The 27,269-nt window shown below is 47.3% G+C and overlaps 1 protein-coding gene across 8 annotated transcripts in view; it reads left to right on the top strand.

Annotated features, from left to right (window-relative positions):
* Positions 1 to 26,548, top strand: part of LOC123499645 — an 80,356-nt gene extending 53,808 nt beyond the window's left edge. For 3 of the 8 annotated variants that reach the window (XM_045247984.1, XM_045247982.1, XM_045247981.1), the window contains exons 21-38: positions 463 to 1,227; positions 1,829 to 1,882; positions 2,851 to 2,889; positions 4,220 to 4,283; positions 6,985 to 7,196; positions 7,693 to 7,831; positions 7,940 to 8,064; positions 8,258 to 8,403; positions 8,526 to 8,640; positions 8,858 to 9,030; positions 9,272 to 9,438; positions 10,679 to 10,912; positions 11,745 to 11,895; positions 12,377 to 12,570; positions 14,128 to 14,344; positions 15,736 to 15,802; positions 17,035 to 17,210; positions 24,110 to 26,548. In XM_045247984.1, coding sequence (XP_045103919.1) covers positions 463 to 1,227; positions 1,829 to 1,882; positions 2,851 to 2,889; positions 4,220 to 4,283; positions 6,985 to 7,196; positions 7,693 to 7,831; positions 7,940 to 8,064; positions 8,258 to 8,403; positions 8,526 to 8,640; positions 8,858 to 9,030; positions 9,272 to 9,438; positions 10,679 to 10,912; positions 11,745 to 11,895; positions 12,377 to 12,570; positions 14,128 to 14,344; positions 15,736 to 15,802; positions 17,035 to 17,210; positions 24,110 to 24,265 — 3,194 coding nt within the window. In that variant the 3' untranslated portion in view covers positions 24,266 to 26,548. Of the gene's footprint in view, positions 1 to 462; positions 1,228 to 1,828; positions 1,883 to 2,850; positions 2,890 to 4,219; positions 4,284 to 6,984; positions 7,197 to 7,692; positions 7,832 to 7,939; positions 8,065 to 8,257; positions 8,404 to 8,525; positions 8,641 to 8,857; positions 9,031 to 9,271; positions 9,439 to 10,678; positions 10,913 to 11,744; positions 11,896 to 12,376; positions 12,571 to 14,127; positions 14,345 to 15,735; positions 15,803 to 17,034; positions 17,211 to 21,977; positions 22,303 to 24,109 lie in introns of those variants that run through there. The other 5 variants (XM_045247987.1, XM_045247988.1, XM_045247985.1 and 2 more) reach the window with 5 other exon arrangements.
* Positions 26,549 to 27,269: the final 721 nt, after the last annotated feature.

Below are 27,269 nucleotides of genomic sequence, written 5' to 3'. Positions count from 1 at the left end.
GTGTGGGATAAGAGTGATTGAAGTAATACTGGGAGAAAAAAAGAAAACATAACTCACTGTAAAGTAACGTTTTTTGGTTCACATCATTGCAAGTAAGCAGATGTAAGTAGCCACGAACTACACCACACAGTAAAGTAGCAGACTTAAGTAGCACAAGGGCCTCTCCACATGAAGATGAAGAAAAAAGGAAAAAAACAAAAACAAACTGGTAACGATAAAAAAAAAGCTTCATGGATTTACGAATGAGTGAATGAGTGGATGGATGGATAGGTGGATGAGTGGATGAGTAAACAGATGGATGTTCTCAAATATCACCAAATCACCAAATATTTCCAAAGCATTTCTCCAAAGTATTACAAATGTGTCCCAGTGTGGAGAGGCCTTCAGTAGAAACAAGTAGCATTGGTATTAGCGGCTCAGTGTGTCAAGGAGCAAGCTTCTGACTGCTTTGTTACTCTGCAGGTGGAGGTGGAGGTGGCTTTGGTGGAGCGGGAGGATCCGGAGGTGGTGGCAGTGGTGGTGGTGGCGTTGGTGGGTCTGGCTTTGGAGGAGGTGGAGGAGGAATAGGAGGCACTGGTGGAGGAAGTGGAGGAGGGTTTGGAGGCTTTGGTGGAGGCAGACCAGGCTTCGGTGGAGGAGGAAGTGGACCAGGCTTTGGTGGCGGGAGTGGAGGCAGACCAGATTTTGGAAGTGGAGGAAGTGGATCAGGCTTCGGTGGAGGTGCAGGCAGACCAGGTTTTGGTGGAACAGGAAGTGGAGGAGCTGGTCGCCCAGGTTTCGGTGGAGGTAGTGGATCAGGCTTTGGTGGAGGAAGTGGAGGCAGACCAGGGTTCGGAGGTGGAGGTAGTGGAACAGACTTTGGTGGAGGTGCAGGAAGGCCAGGATTCGGTGGAACAGGAGGTGGATCAGGCTTTGGTGGAGGTGCAGGTAGGCCAGGGTTCGGTGGTGGAGGAAGTGGAGGTGGATTTGGAGGAGATGCAGGCAGACCAGGGTTCGGTGGAGGTAGTGGAACAGGCTTTGGTGGAGGAGCAGGCAGACCAGGTTTCGGTGGAGGTAGTGGAACAGGTTTTGGTGGAGGAGCAGGTAGGCCAGGGTTCGGTGGAGGAGCAGGAGGTGGATCAGGGTTTGGTGGAGGAAGTGGAGGAGGTGGTGGAGTTTTTGGCACTGGATTCGGAGGAGGTGGTGGAGGTGACAGAGACTTCGGTGGAGCAACAGGGCCTGATCTAGGTGAGTAAGAGTCATGTGGAGGCAAACTTCCACCTGTGCATGTCACTCATCTATCTTATATTGACCCTTGTTGACCTCTGACCCTGACACGACCTGGAATGCTGTCCAGGAATAGCCACTTATTGACCCTGCTGACCCTGAAGTGACCTACGTGCGGTACCACCTAATATAGAATAATTGGTTTCTGTTGACCACTGACCTAAGATGACCTATAGTGCTATCTGACCTTTGTTGACCCACATGGAGCACTACCGTGACACTCCCACTTGGTCCCCACACTAACGTTTTATTTTTACATAAGGGGACTGGTTAAGGCCAACTAGCTTGTATACAAGAGTCCCCTTGAAGTGCCAGTCCCCTAAAGAAAAAGTGCCAGAAAGATTATTCAAATTGAAGATACACTGGGCTGGGCTTTCTTAATATTTTTGATAGTGCAAAGTTATTATTTTTGGGGCGACTTTGTGCTACGACTGATCATTACAGTCCGCCGTGACACATGACTAACACTGACTGCACTGTAAGCACCCACACGTATTCCTAGACACCCTCCCTAGACTTCCCACCCAGCGGCACCCTGACTCACCTACGGTCTCTCCAACAGACAGCGGCGGAGGCAGCGTTGGTGGTGGTGGTGGTGGTGTTGGTGCAGGAGGAGGTTTGTTCACAACGCAGGTTCTGTACCACACTGTCATCTTGGTCGCCGGACGAGTTTTGTGTTTAAAATGTGACCACCTCGGCCGCGTCTCGTTTCTCTTTTGTTTGTCTCTGTGCTACACCAGCGTGGCCTCGTTGCCTTCAGGAGTCACGCGGATGACGACTGTCTCCATACACCAAGATGACAGTGACTGTTTTGTAGTCCACTGACACCTAGGAATTCCAGACGCGATGTGATCTTAATAAGCCTTAAATTTCAGTGCCAATATAGCTCAATCACTGTCACGGTCACGGTCACGCACGTCACCACTCACGTTCTGGAATTGTTAAGGCATTGGTGTAGATTCCCCCTTGTTACATCTGTCTGTTGACGTGTGAGAGAGAGTGTGTGTTTGTCGCTAGCGCCACGACGCGTAGTGTTGAAGGAATAATTGAGCTTTTCCATCCGTCACGGGGCTCAGGCCGTCATGCTTTCCTGTGCGACCCACACGTGGTAGGCGAGGCGCGTCCTCCTTCCATCGCCCGCCCCCGCGACCCTCCTGCCCCTGGTGAGCCTGAAGCGCTGCCGGACACAGACACGGTGGGCCTCGGATCCCTGGTCACCACGGGGAGCCACGGAGTGTGTTCACTGGCTACTGAGTGTACCGGCGACAACCACACGAGTCCCGTCACAAGGCAGACTTGAGCTTTGTTGAATAATACGTAGTGTTGAGTTCTGTAAGCGTGTCATTGCAGGCAGAGAGGCTGACGAGGCACCAGTCTGGTATCAGGCAACACAAGTGGTAGATAGCGAGTCACTCACTGCCTCACCCTTCACCTCACTACATGTCACTTAAGGCCAGCTGTTTCTCTCTCTCTCTCTCTCTCTCTCTCTCTCTCTCTCTCTCTCTCTCTCTCTCTCTCTCTCACTTAGTGATATCAAGCTCCATCTTTCAAAACAACTTTCTTATCTTAGATTTTTAACTTCAGATCCTGAGGACGAGGAGGACACTAAGTCTCCTTCCTTAGGTTGGTCAGCACTGTCTTGTGCACGACCTTTATCTGCTGCTGCCAGTGCTACCCGCTTGTCAGCCTGCGCGACGCCGCTGGCCCGCATGATAGCGTGGCTGCCGTTTCCGCCAGTGCAGCTCGCTAGTTGTAGTACACACGTCGCCAGTTTTTATCTTACTACCAGTAGTTTTTTTTTTTTTTTTTTTTTTAGATACAGTTAGTGTTTTTCTCCCTTCTTCCCGACGAGCGTCATGAGTTCGTTCCCTGCATCGCCCCGCGCCAGGCCTTGTGATGACGCGCTACGGTCGCAGCAGCTGCATCCCGCTGCTGCTGCTACTGGCATGACGCAGCCACTGTCCATCACGGACAAAATAGTTACTGTACAGGCACTTCGCAGAAGTCGCCGTTTATCTGTTACTTATAATGCTATGACATCCTGTCGCGCTGACACCTGACTGAACAGCTCTATCTGCTTACTCAGCCAAAAACGGCTTGCACAGAAGCCGCTGACAGCTTGCACCAACGCATCAACCTGTGTGACCAGACTCACGGCACGCTGGAGGCTTGAGACTCTGTAGTGGACGCAATGTTCCTGCTGTAGTGGTAACGCGTAGATGAACACGTAGATGAATAGACAGATGAATGTGACGCTTGTGAGACGCTGACCTGTTAACAAACTGTACATACAACACCTGAGGTGACGCCGCGCTCTGCGTCTGCAGCACCGCACTAACTATTACAACTATGACATGTTTGTATAGCTTCCGGCTGGCGTGTGTGGGTGTGGGCGTGTGGCGGCAGGTGAGGCGAGGTTGGCACTGCTGAACCAAGGCATTCTGGCTCAGGTTGCATTAAACATACTAACTTTCAGTTAATTCAATTCATCTTCCAAACTACTCGCAGCCATTAGAGTTGTACGTGACGAGTGTGTGAAGCGAGTCGATACATGATTACGTGATGAAAATGTCTTTGAAGTGCCTCAAAGTTCATTGCAGCGCCGGACTTGCTACAAGATAAAAACATAAAAAAATAAGGATAGCAACAGTCCCTGCATGAACCTTACCTACCTATTTTCACTCATCATCGCCATCCACAATCTGTCTATTAGTCATAGTGAAGCAACACAGCCTCGCCGCCGCCATCTTGACCCTATATTTCCACACTGCCGCCGCCTCCACAACTGCAGGACTCTTAACTCGTCTCATTCATCGAAACAAACAAAATTTAAAACACAAGAGAAATTCTGAGTTGAGTTTCAAGCAAATCATGATGAAGTGCTGAGTGGAGGCGGCGGGCAGCGCGCAGCCAGATGTATGTGCAGGTGTACTAATGAGTGTGTCCCCGACAGTGAACGAGTGCCGCTTCACCCCGACCTACGACAAGGTGCTGGGCGTCGACCTGCGAGGACAGCGGTGAGTATACTGGTTGGCCTGGGAGCCGCCGCCACCACCGCCGCCAGGCAGCCTGTGTTGCGGGCGGTGGTCACCTTTATTTATCTTTTTTTCTTTTTTTGTTATCAGGATTTTTTGCCCACTGAGAATGGGCACACCTCTCTGTGTGTATGTGTGTGTGTGTGTGTGTGTGTGTGCGTTCATCCTTTTTATAGTATATACAATTGGTCATATGGTGTGTTCCGAGCAAACACCAGGGAGGTGAGGGTTAAAGTCCACCTCCCGGCCCGGAGTGGCGCGGAACGTTCCATTAACCCCGTGCCACGTCACCTGACACACCGGAGGCAGCACACCACCACGGGACACACCACCTCCCTCCATCACATTTCACTGACTGGCCAGGGTGTGTTAGTAACCTTGTGTGTGTGTGTGTGGTGCCTCACAGGCCTGGCGTCAACTTGATGGGCGGCGGCCACCCCGGAGCCGGCCCAGTGGTGGGCTTCTTCGGCCGCGGCACCGTGAAAGCTTCCTTTGAGGCCACCGCCACGTGGGAGAGTTCCTACACCAGCTACGTCTTGGCGCGGCCTGACTCACGACCACACTCTGGGTAGGAGGACTCCTCGGCACATTCGCCGCCCCTCACTCACCTAACCTGCACGTGACGCTGAGCCCCGCCCCGCCCCGCTCCTCCCCACCGCTGGGAGAACTGTACCAGCAGGATGAACTTTCCGGCTGCTGACAGTCTCCCGTGTGTACAAGTGCTTGGACTGATAAAACTACCATTTGAAGATAAAGTGCATTCCAAACAGTTGGGTTGATCGGTGTTCCCCTCAGTGGAGAAAGAAACAGCCTTTGGTGCTATTTCTTTCCGCTGAGACTGCATGATATTGTTAAGGAAACTGTCTGGAACGCACTTCGTCTACGAGTGAGTTTCCTTCCCGGTATTATCATATCAAAGTGATTCTTCACACATGGTTACGCTGAATTAATCATGCACGCCCAACATCAGACGTACCCTCTGGTGTCGTGAACAAGCTGTAGGCCAGTGTACTGTGCTTGTATCAGACCGCCGGTGTGAAGGTCCAGAGTGAGTAATGGGTCAGTGAGGACGGCGAGGCTCAGCGTCAGTCAAACAACTAACAGTGTCCCGTCACGGGATGTGCAGCATGCCGCGCCCTGCCAGCACAGGCTGCCCGGCGTCAGTCTGCGCTGCGGGACGCTTTGAACTCTCAAGAACCAATTGACACAAAACTCACGCCGACACTGAGATTGTCACAGTTCCACCAGACAGTGAGGAAGACAACAGCACAACAACCCAATGGAGAACAGCCTGCAACACTCACCCTGGCGGCGCGGCGGCGCACCTCATCCTGCAAAGTAAACACTTTCTTACTCAACAGAACTGTGAAAGATCAGCAAGTATACATGTCAACGTTACGTGGAACCCTACCACATACACTTCACTACAAAAGGAAAATCCTTGCCACTTACTTACCTCGACACACACACACACACACACACACACACACACACACACACACACACACTTTACAACTATGCAAATGAATGCATGTTCCAGCTTTTTGTTTGGCGCGTATCTCGTGTGTGTGTGTGTGTGTGTGTGTGTGTGTGTGTGTGTGTGTGTGTGTGTGTGTGTGTGTGTGTGTGTGTGTGTGCTTGCTTGAGTCCAAAGCCCTGCCGGCGCAGTCATCCTAGTACCACTGCATGTCAGCCTCCTAAAGCCTTACAACCTTAACCATGAAACAAATTAAATACGTGGCTACTAACAAAGCAATGCCAGCGATCCTCAAACGGCCTCACCACCGCCGAGAAGACAACCAGTGAGTGGGAAGAGAAAGACAAACACGACCCACACAGAATTCCTGGCATGGCTTCGAACGAAACTTGAAGAGCTTTACTAACACTAAATAAATAAATGAACACGAATGAAGAGAGAGAGAGAGAGAGAGAGAGAGAGAGAGAGAGAGAGAGAGAGAGAGAGAGAGAGAGAGAGAGAGAGAGAGAGAGAGAGAGAGAGAGAGAGAGAAGCAATGGTATATCCTGGATTTGTAAGGTAAGGCGGCGACACTAACGCCATCCATCGGCACTTACAGGACACGGAAATTAAATCACGTTTTGGTATTGTCTTTTTTAGTCAGTTTTCTTCTATATAAAATTTTCCAAGTAAAAGTGATAACTGATCGTGAAGCAGAGTGCGATCAGAATGAAAGAAAAGAAACTTAATCTATTATATCAAAATCAATCTTCAATTTCAGTTTTTTTTATTATTTACTTCCGTCGTGGCTTAAATTTGCTACTTTAAACTGCTGGTCACATCTCTAAAGTGCATTTTGTAGCTTAAACACTTCTGCCGCCATTAAACTAAGGAACAACAAAAACCGTTAACCTCAAAAAGAGTTGACTTCAAGCTCATGTAAACACCATCAAGTAGAGAGGAGCACAACTAACACAGAGTCAGCATCAGGCCATCTCATCACCAGTGACTCCAGTGAGCGAGGAACAAGACACATTGTCCTCTCCAACCATTGACCTGACTCTCCTCTCAAGGCCACTGAACCAGAGAACATGTGACCTGAGCAGCGTGTGGGCGGGGTAGGAGCTTCACGGTGAGTGGATAGCCTCCACGCGCCATGCTCCTCACCCGCTGCCCACCCTGCACCTCGCAACGCACACAGCTGTAACATTCCTCCCCCGCCCCCAGGGAAGAAATCCGCACCCGTGACCAGCTGGGCATCACCATCGAGTGCTTGAAGGAGTGTGACCGCCGCCGGGACCGCTGCCTGGCCGTCACACTAGACACATCGCCCTCCACGGCCCAGCGCTGCTACGCCCTCCAGCGCGGCACTGACAACGACCCCAACAAGCTCACCACGGCGCCCACCGTCTCCTTCTTCGAGAAAACCTGCATTCCGGGTGAGTTGTCCTCCACTGGTTGCATTGTTATCACTTACTGACACCATGGTAATGTGATTGCTTGGGATTCTCAAGACCATAAGACGTAGAATACAACAGTCTTCAAGAAGCCATTAGGCCTATACGAATATGAAATACCTATATTCACTTCATCGGCGTCGCTTATTAACCATCAGATTGCTACGGGTTGTAAAGTTATAAGTTAAGATAAGGATGTAAGAATGTATGGAAAACTGCAAGAAGCTGCCACGTCTCCCTGTACTATAAGAAATGCTTACGTATTTCCTCCCATTTTTTGATGTGTCTAATCTTTTAAAGTTAATTGTTCGGTGCAAGTTTTGAGCATAATTTTGAAGAAACCAGCCATATTTTAAAGAACTCAAACCATTTCAACATCCGAAGCAGCGACTCCAGACACGAACAATTCTCCTGTGCCTCGTGTCCTTAGTGAGTCATGACAAGTGTCCTCAGAGTGTCTCCATGTGCCTCCCCTCAGAGCGGTCCTGCGGGAAGGCGTGGGCGTTTGTGCGAGTGCCGGGCTACGACCTAGAAGTGAACGGGCTGGTCCTCAACAACGTGCCCACGCGCCAGGAGTGCCAAGCGGAGTGCCTCAGGGCCACCAACATCCCCTGCAGGTGACTCATTGCTCCTTCCTTGATGTCCGCGGGAAAATGATGAATATATATCTGGTAGATGCACCCTCTCTCTTAAGTACTAAGTCCCCAATGTTCCCTCACACGCAGGTCCGCCACGTACAACATCAGACTGCGCACGTGCAGGCTGATGGCGGAGACCAGACGCACTGACCCGGAGAGTTTCAATCCAGCGACCCGCGATGTGGAGTTCCTTGAGAATCAGTGTGCTCCAGGTGTGTGTGTGTGGGGGTTCAGTCAATCAGTCAATCAGTCAGTCAGTCAGTCGGTTAGTTGTTCACTCACTTGTTTATTTATTTATTTATTCATCCATCCATTCATTCATCCATTCGTTAATTCATTCATCCATTCATTCAGTGAGTGAGTGAGTCAAGCAACCAACAATTCTCTTCCTCCTTTCCTCCGTAGATCCGCCAAACTGTGACTACGCCAACTACGAGGGTCGCTTCCTGCCTTACTTCGACCGCTACTTCACCAACGTGTTCGACACCACTGAGTGCAAGAAGTACTGCGACACTGAGCGGGACTTCACCTGCCGCAGCTTTAACTTCCAGGTGAGTCACTGAGAAGGATGCAGGCAAGAGTTGTGAGTCAGTGAGGGCGGCAGAGGGAAGCCTGGCGGAGCGGGGAGGGGTGGGGCGCTGCAGACAGGCTGTGATGTTTTCTCTGTCCTCAGTCCTTCAGGAGGGAGTGCTCGCTCAGCTCGGACGACACTTTCACCGTCGGCGGCCAGGGCGTCCTGCAGGTCGAGAGGGACTATTTTTACTCCGAGAAGGGCGCCTGCAAGACAGGTAAGTGGTGCGGCGCTGGGCACCTGATGACGCCCAAAGTGTAGGGAAGCGGAACCGTCGTTTAAACTTTACAAAAAAAATGTTGGCCTTTTTTTGTGGGTGGGCCAAGGGCAGGGCGGCAAAAAATCAATTTGAAATTAGATTTTACCACAGCCGCTTAGGAAAAAAAAAACATGTGAAAGTGCTTGATGACTAATGGCGACCCTCACGCCCACAGTGAAGGTAGACTGCACGCCCACCGACATGCTGGTCACCTTCTCCTTCGGCACGCCTTTCAAGGGTCGCTTGTACGCCACGGGTAACGCCCAGGCGTGCTTTGAGATGGGCAACCGCCAGACGCAGGTGATCCTGAGGGTGCCGCTGGGCTCCACGTGTGGCACCATAGAGGAGGTGAGTGTGCTGCGCGGGACAGACGCCAAGCGTGGTCTCCTCACCATCCTTGTGCAATGTACTAACTTGCGTCGCCTTCAATTCTTATATATATGTGTGTGTGTGTGTGTGTGTGTGTGTGTGTGTGTGTGTGTGTGTGTGTGTGTGTGTGTGTGTGCCTACTCGCTGATCATGAAGTGTACACAGCCTGCCAAACAGTGCCACTGCCATTTCACTGTTCTGTTCTTGTCTCGCTGTGCAGTCTGACGGGAAGTTCGTGAACACGGTGGTGGTGCAGCAACACCCGCTCATCATGCAGGAATCTGACCGCACCGTCAAGGTGGAGTGCTCCTTCGAGGCAGGAGACCAGACCGTCAGCTTCGCTCCGGGGTCAGACGACAGCAGAACAGGTGGCGGCATCGACATCAAGTGAGTGGTGGTAGTAGTGGTAGGGGTGGTGGTGTGGGGCTGGGAGGCCTGGCGCTCCAACCCTAATTCCGTGGTAGTGATGAGCCACAACTCTTGCATCTGGTGGTGTGACTCGCTGTGTACAGATTGGTTTTCATCTTGACAAGGTTGAGGCTGGTTTGCTACATGTTGTGCTGCTAATGATGGTGATTATCTCTTCTGTTTTCACTATTTTCTGCTTCCTCAAAGCTCTGTAGCCTGACAGTGAGGGACTCAAAGGCCAGACAACATTTCCTTCTCTCCATGGCAGTGGCAGTGACAATGGGTGATAGCAGTGTGGGCAGACAGTGGTCGTAGAACTCAGAATTAAAAGTTTAATGCAATATAACTTTTTAATAATTATGAGACATAATGACCAGGTAGTGTAATGACAAGCTTGACAAACACCAAAAGACCACGAAGACCTGCTGGACATGGGGTGGAACACAGGAGACATGGGTGGCAGGGTGACAAGGGACCGGTTGACGGGGGAGTAGGGTGGCGCACCGCGTGACCCGCCAAAGGTTACATTCGCCAGTTGACTCTGAATTTGTCTCCTCTGCTGCTCAGCGCGGAGCACCAGGTGGTCACCAACTTCATCATGGGCGCCCACAAGCGAGGCACCAACAACAGCAGGTAGGCGGACTCGCCCCACCTCTCCTCGCATGACCAGCCTGAATTTTTGGTTTTATTGTAGCGAGTGTCCGCCGCTGTGTTGGCTCCGAGACGCCTTCTGATCCTCCTCTGGCCTGCCTTGCTCCTCCTCCTCCTCCCTCTTCCTCACGAAACACACACACACACACACACACACACACACACACACACACACACACACACACACACACACACACACACACACACACACACACACTTATCGTCTCACAAAATAACTATTACGGTTTTGTTTTGTGCATGCATTTCAAATGTTCTCCTTGCCTCTACCTTTTCCTTGATGTATCGTGGTTTTCTTGGACATACACACACACACACACACACACACACACACACACACACACACACACACACATACACAACATGCCTCCCTTCACACACCATGGCGGTCACTCTTCCCACACCTGACATCGTAAGGCATCGCTCGTCGCCACAATCATGGTCTGCAAGGGTGTGACTGGTGGACTGTCTGTTACCGCATGTTAGCCTTATTTCCTTACCAACCAACGACACTATCACTCACCCTGTCGCCCTCTCTACCACACCCCAGCGCGCAGTTCCGACCTGGAGGCGTGACGGACATCATTAGCAACACGGCGCCCACTCCAACAGTTCGCATGCGCATCTATAGAGCCAACGGGCAGGAGGCGAACAACGTGGACCTGGGCGAGCTGCTGACACTGAGGATCGAGATGGAACAATCGTCTGCCTTCGCTATCTTCGCCCGCAACCTGGAGGCGCGTACGGACAACGGAGAGCTGATGACGCTTATTGATAACGTTGGGTGAGTTTGTGAATTTGCATAACGAAACTTTGGATTCTCGTACATAGTGTTTCGTGAATGATAAGAAAAATAACAATAAAGTCTGTGAGTGTAAGGGGATTGGATGACAGCGAGGGAGAGAAGGGAAGAGAAGGACGGGAGAGGGACGGAATGAAGGGAAGTAGGAAAGAAAGGGGAAGAAGGAAATAACGTGGGATGTGTCTGACTATACGGGTGATGCGACGGGGCAAGGAGGGATTGGAGAGGTGGAAAGTAAATGGGAAGGTATAAAGTGGACAAAAGACAGAAAACAGGTAAGTGAATATGAATAGAGATGACTGGAGATGAAATTATAGGGAAGTATAAAGAAGGAAAGGAAGTGAACGACATAAAAGAAGTAGAGAAGAAAAGAAAAACAATAAATAAACATGGGAATAACGTACACATGCCTGAGAGCAGGAGATTTACATACGTAGACTTAAATAATCAAAACTGCCAATGAAAACCGAGAACCGAAGAGGAATAAAAAAAAAAAAAAAAATGGGTGGATAAATAGAAACAAATAAGAACCTGTCTATACCTCACATTTTTTGCAGCTTCCCTTGTAATCTCATGTTCTTAACCCCTTCAATACCATGACACGTTTTCATACTTATTCTGCTTACTATTTGGTGATTTTATACAGCTTCAGAAACTTATGTGGGGATTAAAATAGTGAAGACTTTGACCATTAATCTGATCTCCATAGACCCTTCCTAATGTCAATAAAATCGTCTAATCATACCCAAAACTCTTAATAAAAATGCGTCCCAGTAATGAAGGGGATAATGTCACGGTTTCCCTCTCCCTGCAGCTGCCCGCCTTACCCCAACATCTTCCCGGAGCTGCAGCTGGACGAGCGCACCAAGAGCCTCTACGGGGACTTCAAGGCATTCCGCTTCCCCTCTACAGCTCGCGTCAACTTCGTGGCCACCATCAGGTTCTGCCAGGACGCGTGCGAGCCGGTGCGTGGTGGGAATCGCACAAACACGCAAACACACACACACACACACACACACACACACACACACACACACACACACACACACACACACACACACATTGTAGTTATATGAGAAAATAGTAATGATAATACACAAAAAAAAGAAAGTAAAAATGGAGTGAAAAGTGAATAAATAGAGAAAAAAACTAATTAACAAGAAAGTAAAAAGAATGGAATATAAATTAAATACAACAGATAAATATAAAACGGAAAAATATCTCAATTATTGGTCGAGAGAGAGAGAGAGAGAGAGAGAGAGAGAGAGAGAGAGAGAGAGAGAGAGAGAGAGAGAGAGAGAGAGAGAGAGAGAGAGAGAGAGAGAGAGAGAGAGAGAGTGTGTGTGTGTGTGTGTGTGTGTGTGTGTGTGTGTGTGTGTGTGTGTGTGTGTGTGTGTGTGTGTGTGTGTGTCCTTATATAACGTAGAACAACCCCCCCAACAACAGGTGCCGTGCGGGGGCGGGGTGGTGTCATACGGGCGTCGGCGGAGGAGTGTGGGCAACATGACGGTGGAGGAGGAGGAGGAGCAGGAGCAGGATGAGCAGGAGATGGTGGTGGAGGTGTCAACGGACGGTACAAGTGACAGCTCCTTCACCTTCACCCTCGGCTCGTCCCCTCGCAGTGTTGACGTGCCTCTCAAGTATGTATGCCTTTCTATCTATCTGTCTGTCTTCCTGTTCATGTGTTTATGTTCCTCTCTATGTATGCCAGTCTGTCTATCTCTGCTTCTTTGTCTTCCTGTTTGTGTGTTTATGTTGCTCTCCGATTCATTCATTAGGATCTCTTGTTGTGGTGTCAAAAATTAGTCAGTCAACATTGCAGGTAAACAGTCGATCAGTCTTTCAAAAGCGATGTTTCAAGACTTTTTTCATGTTCATGGTTAGTTTTTTTTTTTTTTTTTTTTTTTTTTTACAATGTTCTTCAAGGATTGGTTAACTTCGGTGGATCTTTTTCATACCTTTTTTTTATTCTCTCTCTCTTATTTGAAACAGTCTAGTCTATTTCCGTACCTGGTTCTCTTTATGGTGAAACGTACAGTGTGTTTCGGCTGAGGAAATAAAAGAGAGGTGCAAAACTTTATGAAAATTAATGTTAATCTCTTCAGTACCAGGACGCATTTTCATATTCATTCTTATTACTATTTTTAGCGATTTTATACAGCTTCAGAAATATATGCTGGGATTAGAATAGTGAAGACTTTGGCCATTAATCTCCTGACCTCCATTGACCTTTAATGATGCAAATAAAATAATCTAATCATACACAAATATCAAGGTAAAAATGTATCCCAGCGTAAAAGGGGTGAAGCTTTATTTCTGGCGGTTGTTTCAATGTTTTCTCTACTCTATCTCTCTTATATTCACCCTTAAAGTTAACAACATAAATAAGTCTGGCTGTGCAAAAACTCGGCCGGAACATAGAAGTAAAATCAACTCCACAACGTTACCTATGTTATAAACTTTTCATTTCTCTCCCCCAGTTTTTTTCTCACATCGCTCCCTCGCTTTCTTGTTTCCCAAAGTGCATTATCTCTGTGTTGTTACCACCGTGTCACTTTCACTGCCGCTACCTGTCACTCACGCGCCGCCCTTCTTGCGTTCCGGTGGTGGTGGTGGTGGTGGTGGTGGTGGTGCCTGCATTGAAACTTCCTTCCTCATTATCACTATCATAATCTTCACTATTAATTTCTTCAGTACCATGACGCATCACCATATCCATTTTGCTTAATATTTGATGATTTTAAATAGCTTCAGAAACTTATGTGGGGATTAAAATAGTGAAGACTGTGGCCATTAATCTTCTGACCTCCACAGATCCTTCCTAACGTCAATAAAACGGTTAAATCGTACACAAATCTCAAGGTAAAAATGTGTCCCAGTACTGATACGTCAATTTAATCTCTAGTGTATTTTTTCGCACACAATTAACAAAACTCTGCTTATTAACATGTCACCCCACCACCTCCTATACCATCCTCAGAGTCCCCAACTAAATACATTTCTTTCAGCTTGTTTGAGGACTGGCACCTGAGTGGGCCTTTCTTTTTTAATCACGGTTTTTCTTGCTCTTGGTCGATTTTCCCTCTTATATATATATATATATATATATATATATATATATATATATATATATATATATATATATATATATATATATATATATATATATATATAATACACCGCTTCCTCCACTTCAGAACCACCAAGAGATCCGTTTCATCTTCCTCTTCCACCTCCACAACCACGACCACCACCACCACCACCACGGGCAAGTCCACATCCAGAAGTAGCAGCAGCAGCGCCTCCACCATCTCCACCTCGCCCAGTCCCAGCTCTTCCACCGCCTCCACAAACTCCACCAGCGAGAAGGAACCTGATGTGGAGACGCCAGATGATATTCCTGTGGCCTTGTCTGTAAGTAGTCCACACACACACACACACACACACACACACACACACACACACACACACACACACACACACACACACACACACACACACACACACAAATACACGCACACTTTCTCTTTAGAAGTATTCAATCTCTTCTATAAATTAATAAAAATCGTGAATTTGCCAAGAAACTAAACTTTTTTCAACATCTTAACTAACCTAACCTAACCTAACCTAACCACATATTCCTCTTACCTTACCCAACCTATCCTTAGCTTACCTTACCTAGCGCAACATAGCTAAACCCATCCTAATACAACCTAACCTAACCTAACTTAACTGTAAGCCTCGCAATAGCATACCAATGAGTCAGTAGCCCTAAAAGTAGTGAATTAATTAATCTTTTTAATCTACCCATGTATTTCTTGCTCCTTGTCCTTCTCTCTCTTTTTAATCTAGCCAACACAAGGACGGCCGCTGAAGGTATACGAATGAGAGAGAGAGAGAGAGAGAGAGAGAGAGAGAGAGAGAGAGAGAGAGAGAGAGAGAGAGAGAGAGAGAGAGAGAGAGAGAGAGAGAGAGAGAGAGAGAGAGAGAGAGAGAGAGAGAGAGAGAGAGAGAGAGAGAGAGAGAGATGAATTATAATATATACGCAAGCACAACAACAACTTTCACTTCCTTTTCCAGTTCCTTTCCTTTCCATGTGTGTGTGTGTGTGTGTGTGTGTGTGTGACCCGCTTCTTCTAATTCTTCCTCCTCTTCCCTTTCTTCCTCTCTTCTCCCCTCCTCTCCCTTCCTCTCCTCTCCTCTTCACTTTCTACCTCCCAATTATGTCTTCCAAAAATAGAATCTAGCATTGTGCCCTTCTTAACTTTTATTTTTTTTCTTTCATTTCAAAACCTGTTCTCTCCTCAATAACAAATTATCTTCTCTCTCTCTCTCTCTCTCTCTCTCTCTCTCTCTCTCTCTCTTCTCTCTTCTCTCTTCATTTTCCTTTTTTTACGCCCTTTCTTTCTCTCATTCTCTTCTTCCTCTCTTCCATATCCCTTTTTTTTCTCCTTCTCTCTTCTTTCTCCTTTTCATGCTTCTATTTGTCTTCATTCTCTCTCTTTTTATACTCCCTATCACTTTCTTTCTCCCTCTGCCTCCTCTCTTTATTCTCTCTTATTTTATGTTTCCTCTCCCTTCATTCCTTTTTCTCTGTTTGCATCTTATCCCTGTCTTTCCTCATCCTCTCTTCATTCTCCTTGTCTTTATGCCTCCTATTCTCTCCCTTATTCTCTCTCCTTTATTTATCTCTTCATTTTTTTATGCCTCTCCATAACATCACAATGCTTTCACTAGTGTCCGCTCTCTCATTCCTTCTCGCCTCCCACTCCTTCACTTAATTCCCGCCCTGGTTCCTCTTACAGCTGGTGGTGGGAGAGGACACAATGCCAGAAGGATGGGACGAGAGGGGACGCCATCGGTATCGTGATGGTGAGTGCTCAAAGGGCGTTCTGCTCCTGAAGGGAATGGATTGTGTTTACGTGTGTGTTGTGTGTTGTGTGTTGTTTGCTTCGTTTTGTTAAGTAAGAGGGGGCATTATGATAGAGTTGTAGTTTGTGTTCGTGTGTGTGTGTGTGTGTGTGTGTGTGTGTGTGTGTGTGTGTGTGTGTGTGTGTGTGTGTGTGTGTGTGTGTGTGTGTGTGTGTGTGTGTGTGTGTGTGTGTGTGTTTCCTGTGTGTGTGTTTTTTTACTTATTTAACCCCTTCTGTACCAGGACGCGTTTCCGTACTCACTCTGCTTACAATTTGGTGATTTTACACAGCTTCAGAAACTCATGTCGGAGATTAAAATAGTGAAGACTGTGGCCATTAATCTTCTGACCTCCATAGACCCTTCCTAATGTCAATAAAATGATCTAATCACACCCAAAACTCAAGGTAAGAATGCGTCCCAGTACTGAAGGGGTTAAGAGGGTACTGATTTAACATAAAAAAAAAAAAAAAAAAAGTACATTTGAGTTTTTAATCCGTAAAGAAAACGTTTAAATTTCGTAATCTGAAATAGTTGTGTGAGGGTTTTTTGTATTTCATTTAGCTTTATTTACTTTTTTTTATGGACTGGAGGGAGGCGTGGCGTGGTCAAGAGTTAGGTAATGAGGCAAAGAAAAAGTTACAAAGGAACTATGGAAAAAAATCCTCCGTTATTTCTTGTCTTTCGCCATTATAGAAGAATGGGGGAATAAAACCAGTGTTGTGTAAAGAGAGAGAGAGAGAGAGAGAGAGAGAGAGAGAGAGAGAGAGAGAGAGAGAGAGAGAGAGAGAGAGAGAGAGAGAGAGAGAGAGAGAGAGAGAAACAAGAGCTATATGGTTACTTTGGTTTGCGTTTATTACCTGTTGCTTAATGTGTGTGTGTGTGTGTGTGTGTGTGTGTGTGTGTGTGTGTGTGTGTGTGTGTGTGTGTGTGTGTGTGTGTGTGTGTGTGTGTGTGTGTGTGTGTGTACGTACGTAAGTGTGTGTGTACGTGTTACTACTACAAACACACACTTATCCAATCCCGTCAGTCACACATCACCACGAACTAACCAAACCTAAGAACTAACAAAACAAACTCACAAATCCACCAATACCATTAATCCTTGCACACTATACCCGTCCCTCCCCCCTCCTTCCCCTTTCACCCTCGCTCCTCGCCCCTCCCTCACGTATATACCGCGAACCCCGCAGAAACATACGTGGCTGACGACTACGTGTGCACCCCCACCTCTACCGTCATCGCCGCTGTACTAACGCTGCTGGTTCTTCTCTGCGCGACCGTCACTGGCTTCGTTTTCTTCTACCGTACCAAGAAGCGACATTGGCAGAAAATGGGAAGTTGTGAGCCGTTCCCGCTTCCCCCGCAGGTATGACAGAAAATGTGTTGCTGTGTAGTGCTTTGATTTTAAGTGTTGTTGTTGGATTATGCTTGTTGCTTGTATATAGTAGGTGTTGTATATGCAGTGTGCGTGAAGCAGAGTGTGAAAGAAAGACTGAGTTGCTTATTTTGATGGTTGTAGACAGTTTTAATGGTGTGTGTGTGTGTGTGTGTGTGTGTGTGTGTGTGTGTGTGTGTGTGTGTGTGTGTGTGTGTGTGTGTGTGTGTGTGTGTGTGTGTGTGTGTGTGTGTGTCTGCGACCTGCTTGTTGCTTGTAAATAGTAGGCCTTGTATATACAGTGATAATGAAACACATGAAGAGCAAGAATGAGGGAGTGAGAGAAAGAGAGAGTTATTCACTTATTTGATGCTTGTAGATAGATAAATCCGCGCACAGAGATGATGACGATGATGAAAGTGAGAGTGAGGGAGTTTTTTGTCGCGGGGCATTACCAGACGCATACCTCCTCTTCCTCCTCCTCCTCCTCCTCCTCCTCCTCGTAACCACAGAAAGAGAAAGTGATAAATCTTCCATCAGTACGAGAGGAAAAACGTGCATGGACGGCGCCTTGTAAATGTGACGTTATCTTGACTGCCTTCTTTAACTTATGTCACTCTTCATGTACGTGTGTGTGTGTGTGTGTGTGTGTGTGTGTGTGTGTGTGTGTGTGTGTGTGTGTGTGTGTGTGTGTGTGTGTGTGTGTGTGTGTGTGTGTGTGTGTAGTTTGGCATATTAATTGCTACACTTCCTGACCCAAACACTAGACGAGGCAACCAATCATCTCCTCTAAACCTTCACGTGTTGCTGTGAACAAAACAACACCAAATACACAAACAAACAGTAGTCCAGACAAGCGCATCACCATCACCACCACCATCAGAACCACCAGGAGCAGGAGTAGCAGGTGTTGTGACAGTGGAAGAGCCAGTTTTTGCCTCCAGCCCTCTCCGGTCAGTCCGCCTCGCACTCCTCGACTTAATCATACTGGTAGGAAATGTGATTGCGATTCATGCACTCGACTGCACGCAACAATAGCAGCGGGATGAGTGTGACGGTAATCCCTGCGGTAAAGTGGTCATCGTCGCTGTAAAGGATTTATCGTCATTGGAAATCACCACATGACAAGACAGAAAATAGTTACCGTAGAAAAAAGGACACCACATATCGTTACTCTATACAGAATGGAATAGCAGGATGGCTTTACACCCCTTAAAACTCACATGTAAAAGGTAATAACTCAAATTCTGGTCATAGCAAATCAGCACAACACACGTTAGAAAATCATTGCCGTAAAATTAAGAGGGTCTCCAAGTAAGGCTACCGTTACGTAATGCACAAAAGAATGGTAGAAAGGTTTAACACTCCTTAACCTCACGCGTGGAAAGGTAAAGAGTCAAATTACCGTCACTGCAAATCACCACAACACACGTTAGAAAACTTACCGTAAAATTAAGAGGATCTCGATGTAAGGATATCGTTACGTAATATACAAAAGAATACTAGGATGGTCTTATACTCAACCTCGTGTGGAAAAGTGAGAACTCAAATTATCGTCGTTATAAATCACCACAACACAAGTCAGACAATAGTTACTGTAAATGAAGAGGCCCCACATCTAACGATATCGCTACTTGATACACAAAAGAATGAATAGCAGGAAAGGTAACGAGCCAAAATATCGTCATTGCAAATTTCCACAACACACGTTAAAAAATACGACTAGTTACCGTAAAATTATATCGCTCAGTAACACACAATAGAATAGTAAGATGATTTTACACTCCTTAACCTCGTGTGTGGAAAGGTAACGAGTCAAAATATCGTCATTGCAAATCAGCGGAAGTCAGAAAACACTTACCGGGAATACAGAGGCCACACATATCCTTACGTAATACACACACACACACAAAAAAAAAAAAAAAGAAGAAAAGTAGAATATTTTTACGCTCCTTAAACTCACGCGTGGAAAGGTAACAAGTTAAATAATCGTCACTACGAGTCACCCATTAGCGTAAATGAAAAGGCACTTCCCATATAGCTATCGTTGCGCAACACACAGAACAACAACGACGTGACTTAAGATTTACAATACTCGCACATCGAAAGGAGTTATCGTCACTGAAAATCCCCACAATTCGCAGCGAAAGAAACTACCTTAAATAATAATGAAAATGATAAAAAAAAAACCCAGGTACTCCATATACTATGAAATAATACACATAAGTAATAGTACGGCTTAAAACTCGCCACACTCACACGATGAAAGGCGTCGACTCAAATAAACAAAGATAATAGCAAGTAAGGACGACATAAAGCAACAAGAGAAAGAAAGTAAGAATGAAAAAAAATAAGAAGGAAAAAGGTAGCGTGGCGTCAGATTTAAGCCTTGGAATATTTGGCACGTGGAAGAGAAATAAAAGAAATAAGCAGGAAGGCGTCAATGGACGAGAGAGAGAGAGAGAGAGAGAGAGAGAGAGAGAGAGAGAGAGAGAGAGAGAGAGAGAGAGAGAGAGAGAAGAACGAGACATCAAATTCAACGCAAACAAACAAGAAAAACATAACACATAACGCAACAAACCAGAGAAAAAACACGAAAGAAAAAGCGAAGTAGCGAGCGTCAGACTAGCTTCCCTTCTTACCAACATCTTTACCTGGTGGACTCAGCCTATGGAATGTGGCGAGGAGATGATGATAAGACGTACACAGGGAGCGACCTTTCACGCTTCCACACCCAACACTCACCGTCCCGCCACCCACCCTGCCACCCGCCCCGCTGCCAGGTCACGAGAAGCGATGATAATAATCCCACGAAGACACAGCCTGGCTTTTCTTTAACCTGTTCCTACAAGACTCACTGATTTCTGCTTTCTCTTCTGCCTTGATTCCACCTCCAGCTAACATCGTCCCCTCCGTCCTCCCGCCTCTCTACGTCCCCTCACAGTGCCTACCCCGACCCCGACCCCGACATTACTTCATCTTAGAGATAATTGAGGTGGGAAAGAATAAGAAAAGTGATTGGAGGGAATGACACAGCAGAGATCAGCGTCACAGCAGTAGTAGTCGGCCGGACACACACACAAACACACATACACGCATCTCAGGAGGCATTTTTTTTTCTACGTCTTTCTTCTTCCTTCACTTTCATCTGTATCTTTTTTTTTCTCTCTTTTTGTGTGTCAGTGATCGAGATAAAAGATAGATTTGAACCTCACTGTAGTCACCCAGAGTCACGTGTGTGTGTGTGTGTGTGTGTGTGTGTGTGTGTGTGTGTGTGTGTGTGTGTGTGTGTGTGTGTGTGTGTGTGTGTGTGTGTGTGTGTGTGTGTGTGTGTGCTACCATCGTGCCTGTTACCACCCACTCGTGAGAACACAATTACCATCACTGTGCCTCTGCGTGTGAAAGCAAAGAGAGCAATGCCGTCTCCCGTCCTTCCTTTTCTCTCTATTTTTTACTAATCCTTTTATTTGTTTGTCGCTACCTGACTCGCGTGACGCCCCTACGAGACCAGACACGGCGCCTCCCTTCACTCTAACTGCTACGTCTCACAAACCAAGGCCATGCTGATAGAGAAAGTTGCAATGATTTTTGAAGGAATAACTACACTGGTTCTCAAATAATAACCTGATAAAATCAATTCGAAGCCACGAAGGTTTTTGAATGAATTGACTTGACCTGCTTTTGATAACAGTATGATAAGAAAAAATGAATCAGTAGGAGTTATGCACTTTTCTAATTGGGATGTCTTGTAAAATTAAACAGAAAGATAAGATATATATTCCTTTTTTTTTTAACTAGAATAACAGAATGGAAGTTTTAATGTAAGAGAGAGACACTGATCAAAAAATTTCTAAAGAGGAGTAGAACAAAAAGCCAACTGAATAACAAGCACTGAAGAAATAAAAAAAGAAGAAAAAGAAGATTCCATAAGATAAATATTGCTACTTATGAATCAGTAACGCCATGAAGTGACAAAAGCAAGGCGGGGCATCAAACACAACAAGTCACTCTTCTTTCCTCTTCGTCAGGAGTTGTATAGCGAGGTGACGGAGGTAAGACAGGTAGTATGAAGGATGAGTAGAAGTATTAATTGAAGGAAGGAGGCGATAGCTGAGGAGGAGAAGCGAAAAACTAATCTCTTCAGTACCGTGATGTGTTTTCATATTTTAGTTACTATTTTGGTGATTTCATACAGCTTCAGAAACATGTTGGGATTACAATAGCAAAGATTCTGGCCAGTAATCTTTTGACCTCCATACACCCTTCCTAATGCAAATAAAATCATACCCAAAAATCAATGTAAAAATGCGTCTCACTACTGAAGGGGTTAAGACGGAAAGGCTTGACTGAAGGAAGGAAGGCGTTAACTGAAGGAAGGAAAGCCTAACTGAAGGAGAGAAAGCTTAACTGAAGAATGGATGCAATGAATGAATGAAGGAAGGCGATAAATGAAGAAGGAAAAGCTTAGCTAAAGGAGGGAAAGCTTAACTGTAGAATGGATGCGATGAATGAAGGAAGGAAGGCGATAAATGAAAAAGAAAAGGTTTATCTGAAGGGGGAAAGGTTTATCTGAAGGAGGAAAGGTTTATCTGAAGGAGGAAAGGTTTATCTGAAGAAGGAAAGGTTTATCTGAAGGCGGAAAGGTTTATCTGAAGGAGGAGAGCGTTAACTGAAGTACAAGAACCATTAACTAAACCAAACCAAACCAGTACTTCGTCAGGAGTAATATAACGTTGTGGCGCACGTCTTCCCCCACAGCACCAGTGATAAGTGACCACCCCAGCCACCACCACCACCACCACCACTACCCAAGCCACAGCCACAGCAGCATCTTTCCATTCGCCACCACCGCCTCCACCACTTCCTCTCTCCTCCTCCCCCCACCCCACCTCCTCCAAGAAAAGCCTGCCTCGCCCCATCATAGAATACGGCTTTTTTTTTCCTCTCTTATGGGGGGAAAATCTTGGCGGGTCTTTCCTCCTCTCTGTTTTCCTCTCCTTTGGTTTTCATGTCCTTTTTATCTATTTTTCTCTCATATATTGATTTTTTTGTGTTGTCTGTTTGTTTCTATCTGCTTGTCTGTCTCTCTGTTTATTTCTTTCTGTTTTCCTTTCTTTTTGTCTGTCTGTCTGTCTACCAGTGTCTGTTTGTACGTCTCTCTCTCTCTCTCTCTCTCTCTCTCTCTCTCTCTCTCTCTCTCTCTCTCTCTCTCTCTCTCTCTTTCTGTTGCGCCACTGTACAATTTTTCCTACTCTTCCCTCCATCCTGTCTTTCTCCTCCTTATAAGGCCAGCAAGGTCACCTAATGTTTAGACTTCTTTTACTTTCCTCTTCCTCCTGCTCGTCCTCGCCCTCTTCTTCCTCCTCCTCCTCCTCCTCCTCCTCAGTTGACATAACCTCACCACCTTTCCCCTCACTGTGGCTAAAGCTTTGTAAAAAAAAATAGAAGATAATTTCCCCAGACTGAACCTTTACGATATCCTTTAAATTTCCCGACAAAATATGAACAAAAGTGTAAATAAGTGTAGTAAAGTCAACGGCAAAGAGCAATTGAGTTTATTTTTTACATACTTACGTGTGAGTTACAACCATTCAAGTGTACATTGTTTTTTTTTTCTTCCCCTTCCCTGTGTTGTAATAAATGAGTGACGACAATCTGGCTTCCACGCTTACCTTGTTTGTATATAGACGCACCTGCTAACTGGCGTGTGATAGTCCCTTCCTCGCCTCCTACTCTTGTTCCCTGCCTCCCACACTCTCTCTCAGGCTTCATCCCCCCAAGGCCACGCTGCTCCCGAACAGACAGGTAAGTGCGTAAGGTGTCACTTTATACATGCTCTCACGTCACCATCTGTACGCTGAGTGGCTCTCCGGCAGGGGCAGGTAATGGGTTTGTCTATATATGTTCATTACCTCCATGAGTATTAGTGTTCTCTGTTTCCCTCATTTTTTTTTGTCTGTCTTCCTTTCTTTCCTTTTGGTGACTGAGGGTAATTTCTATGTATGCTTTTCTTTCTTTCTTTTCTGCTTTTCATTTTATTTCTCCTACTACGTCTCTAATTTTACATTAAAAATCAAAATGAGTCATATATAGATTAAAAAGGGATTATGTCTATTTCTTCTCCTCCTTCTTCTCCTCTTTTTCTTCTTCCTTCTCCTCCTTCGTTCACTGCAGCACAAAGACCTTCCAAGTTCTCCTATTGAGTCACGTCACTGTGCCAACTTCAGCAGGCAAACTTTCCTTCTTCTCGTCGGCGAGTGTTCGGTTCTCCGCTGCGGCGTCTCCTCGGCTTTTCTCTCCGCCTGTCATCTGTTCCTCTTCTCACACGCACCTCACTCATTCATCTCTTCTCATGTGTTACCTGCACGTGTCGTCTTCGATTGGGGGTTAGTTCTCGCATCCAGGTTATTATTTCTTGTCTCAAAACTGTTCTTGTCATTGTTATCTGTATCAATGTTTGTGTGTCTCCGCCTCGCGCCTCACTGACCCAGCTTGTAGTCTCCATGTTTCACAAAGCTGTAAATATGCAATAGTTGTAGACTCGTGCACGAAACATGGTGGACGAGAACCTATCAGGATTACCAGCTCTATGATCATCACTATTGATTTTAGTTTTGACAGTTTTGCTGAATACTGCCTGCGCCACTAATGGGCGGAAGCTGAACAGCGCTTCCCATACACTCTTCAAGTGTGCCTACAGGCGCTATAGACTTTACCGTAAAAAAAAAAAAAAAAAAATTTACTCTAATGTTTCAATTCATGAGGTTAGCCAACACTTTCCGTAACTGTTATGCAGCTGCTGAGAGTGTGTAGTGTGTAGTGTGTAGTGTGTACAGTACATGGCTGGATCACTGGCGGTGCACTGATCGCCGTTCTGTGTCTTCCCGCAGCCCAAGTCGCAGTTCTTCAACAGCTCGGACGTAATGTTCCGGGCGGCGTACGGCGGCTTCCCTGGACAGTCCCACCTCGCCTCTAACATGGCGGCTTTCAACACTGCCCACGCCCTGGCGGCCATGCAAGAGGAGTCGCCGCAGTACAAGGAATAACGCCGCCACGCTCCTAGGCGCCTAGGACCTGCATGCCTGCCAGATTAGTATGTTATGCTTTCACAAACCTGATGTCCTGTCTCTCGCCCAAACAGTAACCTCCATAGCGCACCACCTTACATTGTATCCCGGACACACAAACCAGTACGTGAGGGAGGAGGAGGCCGTGCATCCCGAGCCATCGTTGTACAGAGGGAGGCGCCGCCAGCAGCGCCCTGTGGTCTGCCCGGCGCCTTGCGTGTGGCTGGGCCAGGCCACGCTCTGCTTCGCCTCACCTGATGGCTCATATTTTTATACGACAATTGTTTAGTTAAGACGTTCAATCAAATGTAACTTAGTTATATTTATGATGAAGCTTGTGTCTGAGGTTTTTGTAACTTAGATTAAGGCCAGAGAGAACCAACCAGTCACCGGAGCTACGCGCCAGGCAGGGGGCCACGCGTGGGTGGCGCGGCGTGCCAGCCTCCCACCGCCTTGCCCGCCGTCCAGCCCCGCCCTCCCCCGCCACACTACCGCCCTGGACATGATGCCCACGCCAGTGCCGCTCACGCCTGGCTGCCTGCACCGCACCACCGCGTACTGCTGCAGCGTTACCTGGTTGTTAGAAAGCAAATTCTCCTCATCACGTGATTGCTAAGCTTCAGTTTTCAAGGCTACCCAAATATTCACGTTGCTGCAAATTAGTTCCCCCCAGTCATGCTGCCGCCCGTCCGGTGCACCAGCCTGGCGGCGCCAGTGACCCTAAGACGAGCAGCGTTGTGTCCCCGCCTGCGCTTCGCTCCCGGGTCTCACCCTCCAAACGTGGCCCGTGCGTGACTAACACAGACAACCCTCGGTGCCTCGCCAACAACCCGGCTGAGGAATGAGTCACGCCCGCGCCTTAAACCCGCCGCACCTCTTCCCTGTGCATAAACCGCCACCACCACCCAACCCCTAGCCCCTCAGAGCACGTGGGTCCAGAATGCTCATCGAAATAGTTAGTGATAATCAAGATTAGGTATAGAGGAGTATCCCAAAAGGAGTGTGTGCCAGGCGACACCCTCACCACACACTGCTGCCGCGCCTCTGAGACGGCACGCAGCTGTGTGTGTGTGTGTGTGTGTGTGTGTGTGTGTGTGTGTGTGTGTGTGTGTGTGTGTGTGTGTGTGTGTGTGAGTGTTTGTGTGAGGTATGGTGCCTTTCACTCAAGTCTGCCACAATTCCCCCTGGCCCGCGTGATGTCGCCGCTCGGGAAGGTGCGCGGTATTGCGCGGCTCACGGAGAATCAGTCATTGTGTCTACTGTTAAGGCGGCGCGTCAGGTCAGCACTGAGTGTGACGCGATAGGAAATAGGTGATGCATTAGAATAATAATAGCCGTAAGTGACAAAAAAAGAGCACATCAGTACTGCTCGGCTGAGGCTTCCCTCCACTCACTCCAATGCCTCGCCTCCCGCACCATGGGGGACCCTCGGCCTTTACTCCTGCCTCTACGAGACTCACACGGCGCCGGGCATCACGGGGCGCGGCGGTTACCCATGAGCCCACCCAGCGTCGTGGCTGCACGCCATTACTACTCTGTTCTGGGTGTGGTGGTGGTGGTGGTGGTGGTGGTGGCTACGTGTATTTCTAAACAGAATCAAAGTATCGAATCAGTATTTCAGTCAGTATTTCGTAGCATGCATCGCGTGGCGTGTGCGGGGGTGGCGGCGGCGGCCTGACGGAGGGTTGTGGAGTACTACTAGCGAGTCCATTCCTGCTCACCACTGGGCACTTGTGTTGTTGAGGAGCGAGGCGGTGGGCGGGCCACACTTCTCCTCCCACCATGGCCTGGCGCCTCGCCTCGCAGGCCTCACAACGCCCGCCACACTCTCATCCACCAACTTTCCAATACTTTCCTTTAGTTTTGAGTATGAGTACACTCTAAGTGTTGTAACCTGTTTGTGAGCACACCTTACGTCACCAGCAGCCGCCAGCGGTCAGTCGGACTGGCCAGGTAAACAGTGGCGCTGGTCCACTCCACGGCAGATAATGGTCCGAGTCACACTCCAGTGAGCCGCCATGGTGCTCGCGTGCCGCCACCATGCAGCGCAACACTGGCGGGAGTGGCTACAGCGGCGAGGGCGTGCCGTGCGTGCATGCGTGTGTCTGTGTGGAGGCTGGACATGGTGCCGTGGAGGAAGCAGCCCACACAGGGACAGAATGTGGGAGGGAAAGGCTGGGCTGGGGTCTGCAGTCCTGCCGGTGTGCGCAGCACGCCACCACACCTGACGGAGGCGGCGCCAATAAAGACATGTCTCCTGAAGCCTTGTGTTGCTATCCTCCCTCCCTACACCGCCCAATGCCGCAACACCCTACTCATCACCGCCCGCACCAGCAACACACACACACACACACACACACACACACACACACACACACACACACACACACACACACACACACACACTCTCTCTCTCTCTCTCTCTCATGATGACAGTCATTATTTTCTTTTCCTACTTCATTATTATTCTATCTTCTCCCACTTACTCACCACAACTCTCACCATTATCATTGCCATCCCCCCCCACCAACACTATCACCACCACCACCACCACCACCACCACTATTACCACCAGTCTCATCTCGTTTCCTGTTCTCACCTCTCTCTTCATCATGTTTGTTTTTCCTCCTTCCTTTTCTCCTCTTCTTAACTTACCTCTTCATCCCCTTCCTCCCTTTCTCTCCCTTCACCTCTCCCTTCTTTCCCTCTTCTCTCCCACAATTTTTCTTTCATCATTTTTATCATGTATTATCTCTTAAAATCCTCTCCTTTCACCAATTTCCTTTCTTCATCTCCGTGTCATTTATTTCTTACGTATTGTTCCTCATTTTATTCATTTTTTCCTCCTTCTTTTGTTGGTGCTTCTGAATACAATGTAGCCTCGAGGCCCGCCAAAACTGGAAAAAGGAGAAAGTAACAAGAGGAAAAACGAAAGAAAAAAAAATGCAATAAAAAGTAAGTATTAGTTGATGTGTCATTATAT

The sequence above is a fragment of the Portunus trituberculatus genome, chromosome 50 (genome assembly GCF_017591435.1).
Source record: "Portunus trituberculatus isolate SZX2019 chromosome 50, ASM1759143v1, whole genome shotgun sequence".
Classification (NCBI taxonomy): Eukaryota; Metazoa; Arthropoda; class Malacostraca; order Decapoda; family Portunidae; genus Portunus; species Portunus trituberculatus.
This window is presented reverse-complemented; position numbering and strand designations above follow the sequence as displayed.